Source organism: Apium graveolens, chromosome 10, assembly GCF_009905375.1.
Source record: "Apium graveolens cultivar Ventura chromosome 10, ASM990537v1, whole genome shotgun sequence".
In the NCBI taxonomy this organism is placed as follows: Eukaryota; Viridiplantae; Streptophyta; class Magnoliopsida; order Apiales; family Apiaceae; genus Apium; species Apium graveolens.
In genome coordinates, this window is record NC_133656.1 from 224,402,559 (window position 1) to 224,417,178 (window position 14,620).

The window sequence follows — 14,620 nt, forward strand, 5'->3', positions numbered from 1 at the left end:
ATAACGACTAAAAACCTTGTACTGACTACGATTACAGGTCATTCCTAATTCTTTTAATATTTTTATTATAAATTTATAATTATTATATGTTTATATAAATATATTAAAACTAATATATAATTTGGATAAATAAAATTTTAAATTTATTTAAATTTTAACGGTACTCGTGCATTCCACGGGATTTAAACTAGTAAATAATAATATATAAGTGAAAAAGGTTTTCAATCCACCAAAATCATTTCATCAAAATACACCAAAGTCTACGTAGAATTAAAAATCAACATCCAAATCTATGTGAAATTTAAACAATTCATAAATTTAAAAAATTCATAAAATCACTGTTGGAAAATATTTGAATAAGAATTTATTTGCATTTATTTTATTTGATTTGTAACTTATGTATTTTGATTTTTTGTAACTCTTATATTAATGTCATGATTTTAATTTGATTATTAATTTTGATGTTACAAAATTGAATACTTTGTAAGTTACAAATTCATTTCCCGTATAAAAAGAGGCCTTGCCTCATTGGTTTGGTACACACAAAAAATACATTCAAGCATAATCTTTCTTGCATTCCTCTTAGAATTATAGGTTCTTGTTTCTGTGAGATAGAAAGTGGTTTTTGTTCGGCTCCTAGAAGACGGCACTACAAGAAAAATGTCAATAGACATCACACATTAGACATCGGTTACGTTTGCCACTGATGTTAAAAGATTTTATAACATCATCCCGTGTTTTTATGATGTCATTGCCATTCGAAGACATCAGTTATTTTAAAACTGATGTCTAAAGTTACCTAAAAAAAAATTCAATTCACGCCCACCTTGATATTTTCCCCCTTAGTCAAAATTTCCCCCCTTATCCCAAAAATTCACCCCGCTCATTAGCCAATATTTTGGTTCCCCCATTATTTTCTCTCGATTAAACACTCATCTCCCCCCGCTCACTCTCACCTCGACAACTCACCTCACCATCTCAATTCCACTCATCTCACCTCTTCTCACCATCTCACCTCCCCTCACCATCTCTATGTGTTCATCATCTCAACTCAACTAAAGCTCTGTTGTTAAGCTTTGTAAGCTTATCTCATCTCTATTCTTAAATCGAAATGGTCATCTCTACATGATAACAAAATTTGTAAATTGGGGTTTCTTTAAATCAAAACCCTAACTTGTTAAATTGGGGTTTTTCCAAATTGAAACCCTAATTTACTTATTTTCCCTGTGTATGGTGCTTTCATTTAATTCAATATATTTTGGAGTTATTAATTCTTTTCAATTTTATGTTATATACAGGACCTTTTTTACATACGGTTGTGGATTTAATATCTAGGTATTCATTTGTTTAAAGTTTGATTGAAAGTTGGGTTGTGTTACTCATTGGTTTATGCTTTTATGTTTGTATGTTATATAATTTAATTTTTATGTTACGTTGTGTTTGTGACTATGTAACTTTTTGGTTATCGCATAGATCCGTCTAAAAGATTCTTTAATTATGCCCAAAGATATAGAACTCTGTCACTTCTATCTGTGGACTGCTACAATTGAATTTACTCTTCATCGTATTATTGTTAGACACAAAGCATGTAAACTGCATTGTCGTGAATTGCCATTTTTAGGTTATACTAATATATTATGTATTGTTTTTGGTGCAGGTTATAGCAGTTAATGGAAAGTTTTCGGGTCCAACTTTCAATGTGACCACTAATGAAAATGTCATTGTGAATGTGAGAAACAAATTGAATGAGAATGTGCTTGTAACTTGGTAGGTTATGTTTTTTACTCTAGAAATGATTTAAGTTTTTCGTTTCAAGAATGTCATTTGAGGGTGCAAGTATTCTGTTTTGGTGTTCTAGGCCTGGAGTTCAAATGCGTCGTATTTCTTGGCAAGATGGGGTTCTTGGCACTAACTGTCCCATTCGACCAGGGTGGAACTGGACGTATGAGTTTCAGGTCAAGGATCAGATTGGTAGCTTCTTTTACTTTCCGTCGCTCAACTTTCAGAGGGCATGAGGTGGTTTTGGTTCTTTCATCATTACTAATCGGAAAGTTATACCGCTGCCATTTAATATGTCTGACGGGGATATAGTGATTCTCATCGGTGACTGGTATACCAAAAGCCATTCAGTTAGTTATTGCTATTGATTTATATGTTTTATGGGTATATCATTTTCGTATTAGTTGTATTGTGTTAAATATTTTTTTTTCAAGATAGGCTCTGAGGTCATCCCTTGACTCGGGCAAGGACCTGGGAATGCCAGATGGTGTCCTGATTAATGGCAAGGGACCTTATCAGTACAATGCGAGTGTATCAAATGGCATTGACTATGAAACAATTAATGTTGATCAAGGTAATACTAAAGTTGTCCTCAACAATGCAAGTTTTACACGACTACACGAGTAATTAAGCCTAATGGCTTTAAAGTATAAATAATCAGTATTTCTTTTGGGATCGAGAACAATGAGTATTACTTTGGATGTAGAAATGTGTGCTTTAAACTGATCTTTTTTGTACAATGTACAACGATTGTTCTTTCGGTCTTAATAAGTGAAATAAAGTTCTTGAACATTTCAGAGCTTAAATTAGTTTTTTTTATGACATTGGATCTAATAAAGTCATATAGTTATTTGACCAATTACTATATTGTTGAGTTTCTCTTGTTCAATAAACCAATTTCACTGTAACTGCTGCTAACAAGCCTCCTGCTTTGTTTAAATAGGAAGTTCATCTCTTGCACCTGCTGAAAGAAAGTAATGCATCACACAAGTCCTTTGGAGTGTGTGAGAACGCATTATTTATAGGAGATAAGTTGGAGGAGCGTGCAGAAATTTGGTTTTAGTCATGGTGTGGGTATTAGAAGTCTTGGTATCCACTCGACTAAAAAGATATATATCGACAATGATAGCAGGTTTCCAAGTTGCCATGCATCAGAAAGTGAAGTTCTTGATAATTGGGCCCTGGGGTATTTTACAAGCACAGATTGCATTGGCGATGTTATGGGCTATAAACTCAGCTGCTTATAGCAAAATTCTCTGACCAATTCTTAACTGTACAATCAAAAGATTTGGTAACCAAATGAATCGAGATTGACTATTGACAAAGGATCAGAAGTAATATACCAGCATCCAATTTCAACTGATGCTGTCAATTTTAAACATCTACAAACTTTGTTGAACAGGTAAACTCTCAAATTTTAATTTAAACTGTACATGCTCAACTCTCAATGTTCATTGCAATAGTTCTTGTTATAGTGTAATAGAGTTAAGTATTGTGTTTTGCTATTGTAGCTAATAACTGGTGAAATAATGTACATGGAAGTTTGAGTTTTTAGCATAGCAAATTACAATCTTGAAAGGTATATATATCTATACGTATATTGAAAGTTTATTTCTTAATAACATTTAGCTGATCTGTAATATAATTTAACTTGTAGCTAATTAACATCCGTTATTGATCTTCAATTTTGGAGAAAACTCTTTATAATTACAATAGAAATATATCATGGAAATTGTCGTTATAGGGTGCACGAGTATGCAGTGTAACTAATTAAAAAAGAAAGTTGGAACATGAAGTTGTGTTTTATAGATGTGTCAACTATATTTATTTACATGTCCACCAATTTGGCTGTTATGGTATCCTTAGCATGTGATTTATTCAGTTATACATCCATACTGGTGCTCTTCCTGATCCTCCTAATGATGCTTATGACACATCATATGCAGTGAACCAAGCAATGTCCATCAGGTTTGCTCACCCCCTCCTTGTTTTTCTGGTTCAAGTTTTTTTATCTATGTTATATGTACTATAAATAGCTGTTGTTTACATAATTCAGACATGGCACAAACTTTCATATTATAATATCTATACCAATATATGTATACATAATGTAAATTATGTATATATAAATTTATAGTATATATGATTTTAGATCACGCACAAGGGTTGCGAACTTGCTGATTTTGAACAGATATGATGACAATTTTTAGTTACGGTTGTATAGTCACGCTGGTAAAGATTAAATTTAGAATGACTTGTGTTACAACAATTTGGCTGCTATGAGTTTTCTAGTTGAGAATGAATTGTTATTTTAATATTTCTGAAGGTAACAATCGATGTTGGCATTGTGATAACACCTCACAATATGAACTTAATTTGGGTTGATACAAAAGTGAATTGACTACATTGTTAGACACAAAGCATTGTAATAAGCTTAAGTTTTCTTCCATTGTTGACTGCATTGTGTTTTCCCACCTTTTCTGTGAACTGGCTTTAGATTATGGCTTCTCGAGTATTGTGCTACTGATGAAGCTCTAAGCGGCATGCATCCTGGACAGGTTTACATTTGATTCCCTTCTTTAACAGTTTAACTTGTTCAATTGTTTGCACACTGTTTCGGAGCACTTGTGCTTTCAAATTCTTCACCTTGATAGAATTATTAATTATTAATTTGTTGTTGCAGATGCAATGCTCACTCAATTCAACAGTTAAACCATAAGATGTTATTTTGCAATCTATTAGTGCAAATGCTTTGTTTTAAATTAGTGCAACCATAATTGGTCCAGTATTGATTGAAATATTTTAGGTGCGAAGCTGCAGGACTAGAAGATGCGTTGTGTAAACGAGTAATGATCACTCCTAAAGAAGTTATAAAATGAAGTCTTGATCCTCTTAGTGCAGCTGTTAGCAGGGATGGCTTAGCTAAGACACTATATTCTCGATATTTATGTTATTAGGGATGGCTAGGCAAGCATATAACAATAGTTTGGTTTTGAACGATTCTGTAATAAAACTAGATACTTGATATTTATGTTGTTGAATATAAGTGTTTAGTTAGTTCATTATTTAATTACCTTCAATGAATAAATACTGATGTCAAAAAAATAATTGTACATCACTTTTAATGAATAAATACTGATGTCAAAAAAATAATTGTACATCACTTTTAATATATAAATACTGATATCTCAAAGGCAATTGTAAATCATTTTTAGTGAAGAAAAACCGATGTCAAAATGGTTGATATACATCGATTTTTCCTAAAAAACTGATGTCAAAGACTGACATTTTCAAGTCTAAAAGGAACATAGACATCACTTTGTTTGGGATAAAGCTGATGTCTAAGTGCCAATATAGACATCACCTTTTACTAAATAAATCGATGTTTAATAACTGATTTTACACCACCAAAATGAAAATATTCGATGTCTATGTGGAAAAAAACATAGCTCATTATATCTTTAATTTATTGTAATAGGTGTAATTTATTTACTAAATTATTTATTTCTAACATTTTTTGTAAAAAAACAATTCATGGACATCAGTTTTTTTGCCAGAAACGATGTCTAAGCAAGTAAAGACATCGGGTTATGGCCGATGTCTAGAATAGACATCACCGACATCAACATCGGTTGCCAAACAACATAGACATCGGCCAAAAACCGATGTCTATAGACATTTTTCTTGTAGTGCGGGTCTTGTAGTGCTGAATACTACCTTTGTTCGTTGTATCCTGGGAGACCGAAGCCGCATCACCTTCAAGCACACACGGAAGGGGCTAATATGTTTTAGGGATAGCGTGGTGCTCACGTGCCTCGAACAAGTCTTTTGATATTTTAATCTTGTATTCTTGATTTAAGGTAACTTCTAAACAATACTCCCTACAATCACTACAACAAATAAAGCTATATACGAAGGTTTTTTTTACTGAAATCATCGTAATTGAGCCAATTACCGTAAATTTGTTGTAGTGAATCTGCTGAATATTAACAATTCATTAAAATCTCAAATTAATACACCCCTAGTGTGAGGGCCTCGAACAAGTCTTTTGGTATTTTAATCTTGTATTCTTGATTTAAGGTAACTTCTAAACGATACTCCCTACAATCACTACAACAAATAAAGCTATTTACAAAGGTTTTTTTACTAAAATCATCGTAATTGAGCCAATTAGTGTATATTTGTTGTAGTGAATCTGCTGAATATTAACAATTCATTAAAATCTCAAATGAATACACCCCTAGTTTTTACTATAAATTTTAATATTTTATACAAAACACTGATTCACAATATTAAAACTTTCCTAGGTACAATCAAATTAATTCTTGAACTAATTGAAACTATTCAATTTTTACACTCCTGGATCTAATTTTCAGTCAGATTTGTGCTTTCATTTGGTAAAGTAAAACAGAACGACAAGTTTGTTTTACACAGAAAGAAAAGGGATCAACCATGTTTCTTATTTATTATCTTTATTAAGATGAATTAAAATCACAAAATTTTGCTACAAAACATAGCATTTTATTAGCAGCAAGTGATCACTGACATTCTTTATTTGGAGGACATATACTCATATATGCATGTCCGAATCTTATTAGACATAATTAAACATCTACGTAAACACAACAAAATTACTGAGATTGAAAATTGATCTGGTACTTGGCTTGCTTGTTGTTCCAGAAGACTCCCCAGTGCCTCTCGAACTCTTCACTGTCTCTCTTGTTCTCATCAAACAAATTGAAAATATAAGTCTCAATACGTTTCTGAGGCCTTTTTGGAGTTCCGTTGTTGAGCACATGGTTAATCAGCTTGTTGTTGTGAGTGGACGCATTTTCAACAGAAGCTGCATCACCACCAGCAGTTGGCCATCCAACTTCAGACACGACCACGTCCAAAGATGATCCACCAGCCTTCTCTAATGCAGAGTGTACACTGTCTACCATGGCGTCAAAAACATTTGTGTAGCCAAGTTGTCCATCTTGTACAATTGCATCTGACCTCTGGAAAGTAGCATATTCAAGTCGTGGATGCTGTCCACCTTTACCAGAAGATTCCAACTCTTGAGGAATATCTGCCTTGTTGTGCACATAGCTAAAATAAGGGTGAAGGTTCACTAGCAAAGGTACATTGTTGTTGTTTACCAAGAATTGGATAATGGGGTCGATAAATTGTCTGACTTCAGGCCTGAATTGACCCTGTGATGGTGGATAAGATTAGCTAAGAATCTCGGACTGATCAATGGCAGTGGTGACTCTCATTTTGTTTTGTAGTCCGCAAGCAGAAATTGCATTCTGAATGTTTTGCATGGCCGGAAGGACAAACTGTGCAAACTGGGAAGTTTGGTCGTGGGCGGGAGTAATTCCATTTCCAACAACAATAAACCTGAAGTTAACGTCTTGATAGTTTTGGACATTAGTCTGGACCCACTGATTAGCGTTATTTTGGGAAGAGGCAACTGACTGAAGTTGGTCGTTGGGGACACCAAGCACAACTTCAATTCCGGTGTTTCTAAGGGACTGCAAAGCATTCTGGTCGGGGCCATAAAGTCTCAATCTTCGTATCCCAGTAGATTGGACAAGAGAGATAGCATCTTGGGATGATGGTTGATTGTCAGCAAATGTTCCATGACAGATACCTACTGGTTGCGCTTGCTGGCCTTGTTGGTTTCCTGGTTGTTGAGGTTGTCCTTGCTGGTTTCCTGGTTGGCCTTGCTGTCCTTGTTGGTTTCCTGGTTGTTGTTGTCCTTGTTGGTTTCCAGGTTGTTGCTGTCCTTGTTGGTTTCCTGGTTGTTGTTGTCCTTGTTGGTTTCCGGGTTGTTGTTGTCCTTGTTGGTTTCCTGGTTGCTGTCCTTGTTGGTTTCCTGGTTGCTGAGACTGCTGGCCTTGTTGATTTCCTGGTTGCTGAGGCTGCTGGCCTTGGACTCCAGGCTGCTGCTGGCCTTGCTGGACTCCAGGCTGCTGGTTACAAGCCTGTTGGCCTGCACCTTGTTGTCCACATGGTTGCTGCTGGTTACAAGCCTGTTGGCCTGCACCTTGTTGTCCACATGGTTGCTGGTTATCTACTTGTTGCTCATTCAGTAGACGCGAACCTGCAGTATTGAATATACATTAATCAATTGTAAATGCTAGTGTACATGAAAATTAGGCTGTAAAATTTTTTGAGTAAGGTGTACTAATAAGTTAGTATAATATATAAATAAGCATGTGTGCATAAAAGCAACGATGTTATAAACAGTGATATAATTTACCTGAAGTAATCTGCAGGAAACCTGCGCAGAGCAAGGAAAGCAGAAACAATAAAACAGGGATCCTGGACCTCATTTTGTTTTGAAACCTAAACACTGGAACCAAGAGGATGTTTGATATATATATTAAAGAAATGCTACTTTCTTCTATGGGAAATCTGCATGCAACATTGGCTCCTATTTATAGTGCTGAGGAAAATGTACCTGGCCAGTTTTACGGACGAACCAGCTGCTTGGTAAGCAAAGATGGACAGATGGCTTACATGCAGGGCGTGGGCGTGTATGATAAATAATTAAGTAATACGTGGCTAGCTTAGTTTAGCAGTAATCATTTTCTGTTAGAGAAAGTGATGTTTATGAATCATGATAATCACTTATGCGCCGTACGTACCAAAAGTCTATCTCATGTTACTTGGAGCTTCACTTGGATTTTTCCTAAAATTAGAAAATATGTGGCGAACTGGAAAACTCCCGCCCAGTCTGAGAGAAGCATAGGTTAACAATGTGAAGATAAGCATGCTTTTTCCCTTCTTCCTGAAGATATACATCCTTTTTTTTTTCTTTATTTCTAAAAAACAAAAATACAATTGCTATAATCTGCATTGAATTTTTACATGAAGCATGAAAAAAAGAGCATACCTGAATATATAACAAATACAATAACTAACTTACTAGGGCAAGTAGAACGAGCCTCCAAGAAATACTTATATAACAACAATTACAATGATCTATATTGTTACTGATTGATATTTTCGCATCCAATTGTATCAACCATCTATAATCGCTGTGATTTTTTTTTCTTGTTTGATGAGTTGATACGGAGAGATGTACACTTAATTTTTATTACATTTCTTATCGTTGCTTAATAGATCAATCTGTTCTTCGATTCTTTCTTGATTTCTTATAAAATCTGAGTTGCTTGAAGTGTTTTTCACATTATTAATTGATCTGATCACATATTATCATTTGATTTGTGAAGATTTGAAGTCAGTATTTCTATTTTTGTAGTCAATTTCTTATGAAATTTAAAAATGAATTCTACAAACTAGTTATTCATTAAATTAACCATTAGTAAAAGAAAATGTGTGGTAAGCACCCAATTCATAACCGGAAAAATAAAGACATTTGTGGGTCTACTATAGTCTATAAGATCTCTAACATAATTGAAATTAATTATATATCTGGCCATTTGTGGCGAAATTTTTACACCAACACATTTTGTTTCTTGTTTATGTAGAGATCAAACCTGCAAGTGATCGATATACACATGCACACTTAATCTGTATACTAGTTTAGAGACACTCAAACTAGAAAGATAACTTAGTAAACTTAGAATTACGTTCTGATAAATTAGAATAAAGAGAATACAACGTTTAAAAGAAACCTACACCTAGAAACAAGGAATTACTCTCCCTCCATGATCTCCATGACTTCAACTTATTCAAACACCTCCTAAAAATATAGATAAACTCCATGACTAATTCTTTATTGCTGATGTCGACACGCTGTCAACTAAATAAAACAAACCCAGTTTAGATTATCAACTAACAACAGTCTGATGAGTTGATTTGAACAGATATACATATTAATCTCTATATTTCCTACCCATGTTCTATTGATCAATTTGTTCTTGAATTCTTTCTTGAATTCTTATGGACTCTGAGTTGCTTAAAGTTTTATTTAAGTAGACTTATCATTTCAATCTGTAATTTGTATATTTTTTCAGGATTTTCATGAAGAAAATTTATATTACAATCTCAATTTATGCCAATTTCCCGAAGAGGTGAAATACTTAATAGATGGTGAAATTTTGATTTGACAATATGCAATCTGTGTAACTAATCTTTGGACAAATTTGTCAGTTTCATTTTCATGTGAAATAAATATATTCAATTTCGAGTCTCGTCAACTGACAAGAAATTTGCATTTCTCAATTAAGATATGATAATCATAGAAATATCAACGTTATTATATTAGTCTCAAATGGTATCGCTGCCATGTAAGATACGAACGTTTTTAGAAATTTGTATTTGTAATTGTTTCGTTATCCTTAATTATATTATGCCCACAATCATCCTAGTACATGTTTATTTTCAATTTAAAAAAATTAGGTTTGTGACAATATAAATGGGAGTTTAGGCGTTGAATATTATGTTGTATAGATAATAATGGGCAATGAAGATTTATCAGAATTTTACAAATGTGTGCTTGTCTTCATTATAATGTGTCTTAGCCCACTAAGTCTCCTTGGATTGCATGCATAATGTGTGAACAATGATGACAAGAAATTTTGTTGAAAAATATACAAACTTAAATTATGATGGGACTTTGTTAGGAATATGTTATGAACTTGATGATAAGTTGAACAAAACACCTTAATAGATTTAACTTAGTAGAAATGAATAATTTATTCCTCTTGCTCGTGCTGGATAGTTACGGTAGTGATAGTTGCAGAGAAATATTCATTTTTGTAGTCTCAATACACTGTCTATATATATATAACAAATTTATACTGCTTGATATTTTCGCATTCAATTGTATCAACCATCTATAATCGCTGTGATTTTTTTTTCTTGTTTGATGAGTTGATACGGAGAGATGTACACGTTAATTTTTATCACATTTCTTATCGTTGCTTAATTGATTAATTATTCTTCGATTCTTTCTTGATTTCTTATAAAATCTGAGTTGCTTGAAGTGTTTTTCACTTTATTAATTGATCTGATCACATATTATTATTCGATTTGTGAAGATTTGATATTAGTATCTCTATTTCTGTAGTCAATTTCTTATGAAATTTGTTGATCATTGCATTAACCTTTAAATCAAGTATATATATAGTAGAGTCTCTTCTAATCGTTATATTCTACTGCACTATTCTATTGACATTGGACTGAAATCCGTATACATATATATATATATATATATATATATATATATAGTGATGATCAATAATAGAGTTGTAATCCGTTGATATTTGGTATCTCTGTAAACCACTATTCTAAAAAGCGGAAATCGGAATTGTTCGGTGGATGAACCTTTCAGTGATTAACCGGATAATCGGTGATTAGTCGGATTGATTAATCGGAATCAATTTATTTAATAGATAATAATAAATAATTCTATTTAAATGTCCTTTCATAAGATTTATGAAAATAAAATTACATATCATTTATTCAAGATTTTAATAGTTTGAAAATTACTACTTACTAGTTCAAATTTTAAGATTTAAAATAAATCGAATGAGGGTATGACAAAATAATACAAATATGAAAGATGTAATCATTGAATAAATATAGAATACCTTAATATTGTAAATCGATTGGGCAAGCGAGTTGAGTGTTGAGATTTGAGAGTAATTCAAATAGGGATTTGTGTATAGAATTTAGGGATATAATAATATACAATTGTTTCTGTATGTAAAAGAGTCAATATATTAATATATTATTATTATTATTATTAATTATTAAATGTTAAATATTAATTATTATTTTCAAAAAACTATAATTTTTCTTTAAAAAAATATTTTTTATTATTTTTAAATTTTGACCAGTTTGACCGATTTTTGACCCGATTCAACCGATTTTTACCAAATTACCCGACTTTTGACCGATTTTAAAGAAAAAAACCGTACTTTGACTTGATTAACGATAATCGAAACAGTACCCATCCAAACTCCGATTAATCGGTTAATCGGATGATTGTTATAACACGGCTCTAAACTAACCAATTTGGTGCTGCTCATCATTAAAATTTCCCTGCCTTGTCTAGTAATAAGAAATTTGCATTTCTCACTTGTGATATGAGAGAAATAGTGTCATTATATTATTCTCAATTTTATAAACAATTTAACAGCAACTTCTCGAATTACATTTTTTAATGTCTTTCAATGTTCAACATCCCAAGATCCATCAGCACTCATGCTGAACAGGTAAGGAGCTCAACTCAAGTTTAGTAGTAGAACAAATCCCACAATATCTTGCATATATTTCAAAATTTCAATTGACATCTCTACTTTGTTTCGAATAATTCTATACCTCCATACTCCTCCCTGAATTATCTTAAAGTAGAAAGTCAAGAATGTGAATTAAGTTTAACTCAATCGGTCAATGCGATAGTTGTGGAAGGACAGAAATGTAATTTTAATAATACGTTAGTGGAGATGAAGTTTCATCTATATATGCAACTTCACTCTGTACATTTTCGGTTAGATGATTGAATGAAGTTTGTTTTCTTCTTTTGATTTTGTAAAATTCTTCAAAATAAATGCCACGGAGATCCTTTGAAACGACGTAGTCATTGTGCACAGCATGAGTAATCTTGAGTACTTGTGGCGCCATCCAACTTCATGCCATAATTAATTAAGTTTAATACTTTAAACTGCACCGGCCGGAGTCTCACAATAAAAGGCTATTAGCCATCTTGCCAACATTTATCAATATATCATATACTACTAGTATGGTTTATGGGACATTTATATCCTTTCTTATTGCTACATGTACTGATATAAATGACCGCACCTTATTAAACGTTTACATGACTACTGTCTCGGGAAATTAATTTGGTACTTGGGTGTTTTCTCGAGCCAAAATATTCCCCAGTGCCTCTGAACCTTATCCTCCTTCAAGTTCTCATCAAACATAGAAAAGATGTAAGTCTCGATCCTCTTCTGAGGTCTTTTTGGAGTCCCCCCTGTGCGTACATGATTAATCAGTCTGTTATTATGTGTCTCTGCATTTTGATTAGTAGCTTCACGTCCTTCAGCAGTAGGCCACCCGACTTCAGAAACGACGATATCCAAGGAGGATCCACCAGCCTTCTCCAGTGCAGTGTATACACTATCTACCATGGCATCGAACACATTTGTGTAGCCAAGTGGTCCATCTTGTACAAGAGGTTTTGAACTCTGGAAAATTGCGTAATCAAGTCGTGGATCTTGCCCGGGTTTACTCATCAACTGTGGAGGAATATCTGCCTTACTGTAAATGTAGCTAAAGTAAGGATGAAGATTTATTAGCATTGGAGTGTTGTTGTTAACCAAAAAACGGATTATGGGGTTCATAAATTCTCGAATCTCAGGCCTGATTTCACTCTTTGATGGTGGGAAAGTTTGGCTAAGAATCTCCGACTGATCAAAGGCGGTGGTAACTTTGATTCTATTGTTTAGACCAAATGTAGAAACCGCATTCTGAATGTTTTGCATAGCCCTGAGAAGATAACTTGCTATATGGGAGTAAGATGAGCTATACGGGTGTATTCCGTTTCCAACTACAATGTACTTGAACTTGACTTGTGGGTAGTTTTTGACATTGTCACGGATCCATTTGTCAGCATTGGTTTGGGTTTGGGTCAACCATTGAACAACATTATTAGGGACACCAAGTACGACTTCGATCCCAGTGTTGCCAAGGGCTGATAGAGCATTATAGTCAGGGCCATAGAGTCTCATTCTTCCAATACCAAAAGATTGGAAAAGAGAAACAGTTTCTTGGGCAGACGGTTGACTGTTACCATATGTTCCATAGCACACACCTACTTGGGCTCCTGCTTGCTGTCTACGTGCAGTTTGTCGGGCACCTGCATGGCATTATCACATACAGTATTAGTAGCATTACCTAAACAAAAAAAAATTGACCTAAAAATAATCAGCATCGATCTGATTATTGTCTGATTATTGTGGGGTAATAAAAAAAATTGCACAGCAAACGAGGTAATTTGAATAAATATTTTGACCTTAATTGTTTTTAGGATTCATATAAAGATCTATTTGTAATAATATATTGTGTACATCACCGTAGATTATTGTCTATTTATTAAAAATTGAGCACACATTATTTAATTTGATCAATGCTATGTACGTGAAAATGGATCTTAAATTTGCTCCTAAGACCTGGCATCTTTTTATTAGTAGGACTCACGTGTATATACGAGTGATGCAGGTCTATGAATCAAGAATATAATGACACCCTATTAATTGAGAACCATTTTATAAATACTTTTGGGATGGCTAAATTCAACGGGCTTTGACAATTTTCTTAGACAGATAAAAACAGATTATTTGATCATTCAAAGTTAAATAGGACATATATGAATTAGTGTTGAGAGAATTTATTCATGTCAAAAAACACAAATTAATATGTACCAAATTAAGAATTAAGAATCATATATAATATACCTGAAGTAGTTTGCAAGAAGACGCAGAGTGAGGAAAGTAGTAACAGCATCAGGGGCATCTTAGCGCGCATTTTGCCTGAAAAATGAACAACCTTTACCAAGAGCTTGATCAATACAATATTTACTCTAGATTTATCCTCTATGTGTCAGTATGTGTCAGTGTTGATAAACTAGGTGCTATTTGTAGACAAAAAATAAATCGGGCCAGCTCGGAATCAACTTGGCTGTTGGCGGTGGTTCACTAATTTGTACGTACTAGGCATTCATCATTCATGTAATCAGCTTACATTATTGCTCAATTGCAATTAACAGATAAGATTAAATTTCATGTTAATCTTTATTGTGCCGTTTGAAGCTTAGATATTGATGACTTGCAATACGGGAGGATGAGTTCAAGTTTACTAAATTGAGTTCGATTAGTTA

The 14,620-nt window shown here is 33.4% G+C and overlaps 3 protein-coding genes and 1 long non-coding RNA gene across 4 annotated transcripts; 1 reads left to right on the forward strand and 3 right to left on the reverse strand.

The window, feature by feature from the left end:
• The first annotated feature begins 2,767 nt into the window (after nucleotides 1-2,767).
• On the forward strand, nucleotides 2,768-4,677 carry LOC141689732 (uncharacterized). The gene is made up of 3 exons (XR_012562491.1): nucleotides 2,768-3,181; nucleotides 4,277-4,337; nucleotides 4,586-4,677. It is a non-coding gene; the product is annotated as an uncharacterized LOC141689732 (long non-coding RNA).
• Nucleotides 4,678-6,264: 1,587 nt separating this feature from the next.
• LOC141692981 (uncharacterized) lies at nucleotides 6,265-8,186 on the reverse strand. The gene is made up of 2 exons (XM_074497960.1): nucleotides 8,027-8,186; nucleotides 6,265-7,867 (listed from the first exon to the last, which is right to left on the reverse strand). The coding sequence occupies exons 1-2, from the start codon at nucleotides 8,097-8,099 to the stop codon at nucleotides 6,993-6,995; spliced, it is 948 nt and encodes a 315-aa protein (XP_074354061.1). The 5' UTR covers nucleotides 8,100-8,186; the 3' UTR covers nucleotides 6,265-6,992.
• On the reverse strand, nucleotides 6,411-6,722 carry LOC141691894 (putative glucan endo-1,3-beta-glucosidase BG1). The gene has a single exon (XM_074496645.1). It carries the CDS (start codon nucleotides 6,720-6,722, stop codon nucleotides 6,411-6,413), a length of 312 nt encoding a protein of 103 aa, XP_074352746.1.
• Nucleotides 8,187-12,414: 4,228 nt separating the features above from the next.
• LOC141689014 (glucan endo-1,3-beta-glucosidase, basic isoform-like) lies at nucleotides 12,415-14,385 on the reverse strand. The gene is made up of 2 exons (XM_074493167.1): nucleotides 14,199-14,385; nucleotides 12,415-13,600 (listed from the first exon to the last, which is right to left on the reverse strand). Exons 1-2 carry the CDS (start codon nucleotides 14,266-14,268, stop codon nucleotides 12,564-12,566), a joined length of 1,107 nt encoding a protein of 368 aa, XP_074349268.1. The 5' UTR covers nucleotides 14,269-14,385; the 3' UTR covers nucleotides 12,415-12,563.
• Between the last annotated feature and the right edge of the window lie 235 nt (nucleotides 14,386-14,620).

Coding starts and splice junctions, on each gene's coding strand:
- LOC141691894 (XM_074496645.1), bottom strand. CDS start 6,722: ATGGTAGACAGTGTACACTCTGCATTAGAGAAGGCTGGTGGATCATCT.
- LOC141692981 (XM_074497960.1), bottom strand. CDS start 8,099: ATGAGGTCCAGGATCCCTGTTTTATTGTTTCTGCTTTCCTTGCTCTGC. Junction 7,868..8,026: donor TTTCCTGCAGATTACTTCAG/GTAAATTATATC, acceptor TCAATACTGCAG/GTTCGCGTCTACTGAATGAG.
- LOC141689014 (XM_074493167.1), bottom strand. CDS start 14,268: ATGCGCGCTAAGATGCCCCTGATGCTGTTACTACTTTCCTCACTCTGC. Junction 13,601..14,198: donor CTTCTTGCAAACTACTTCAG/GTATATTATATA, acceptor AATGCCATGCAG/GTGCCCGACAAACTGCACGT.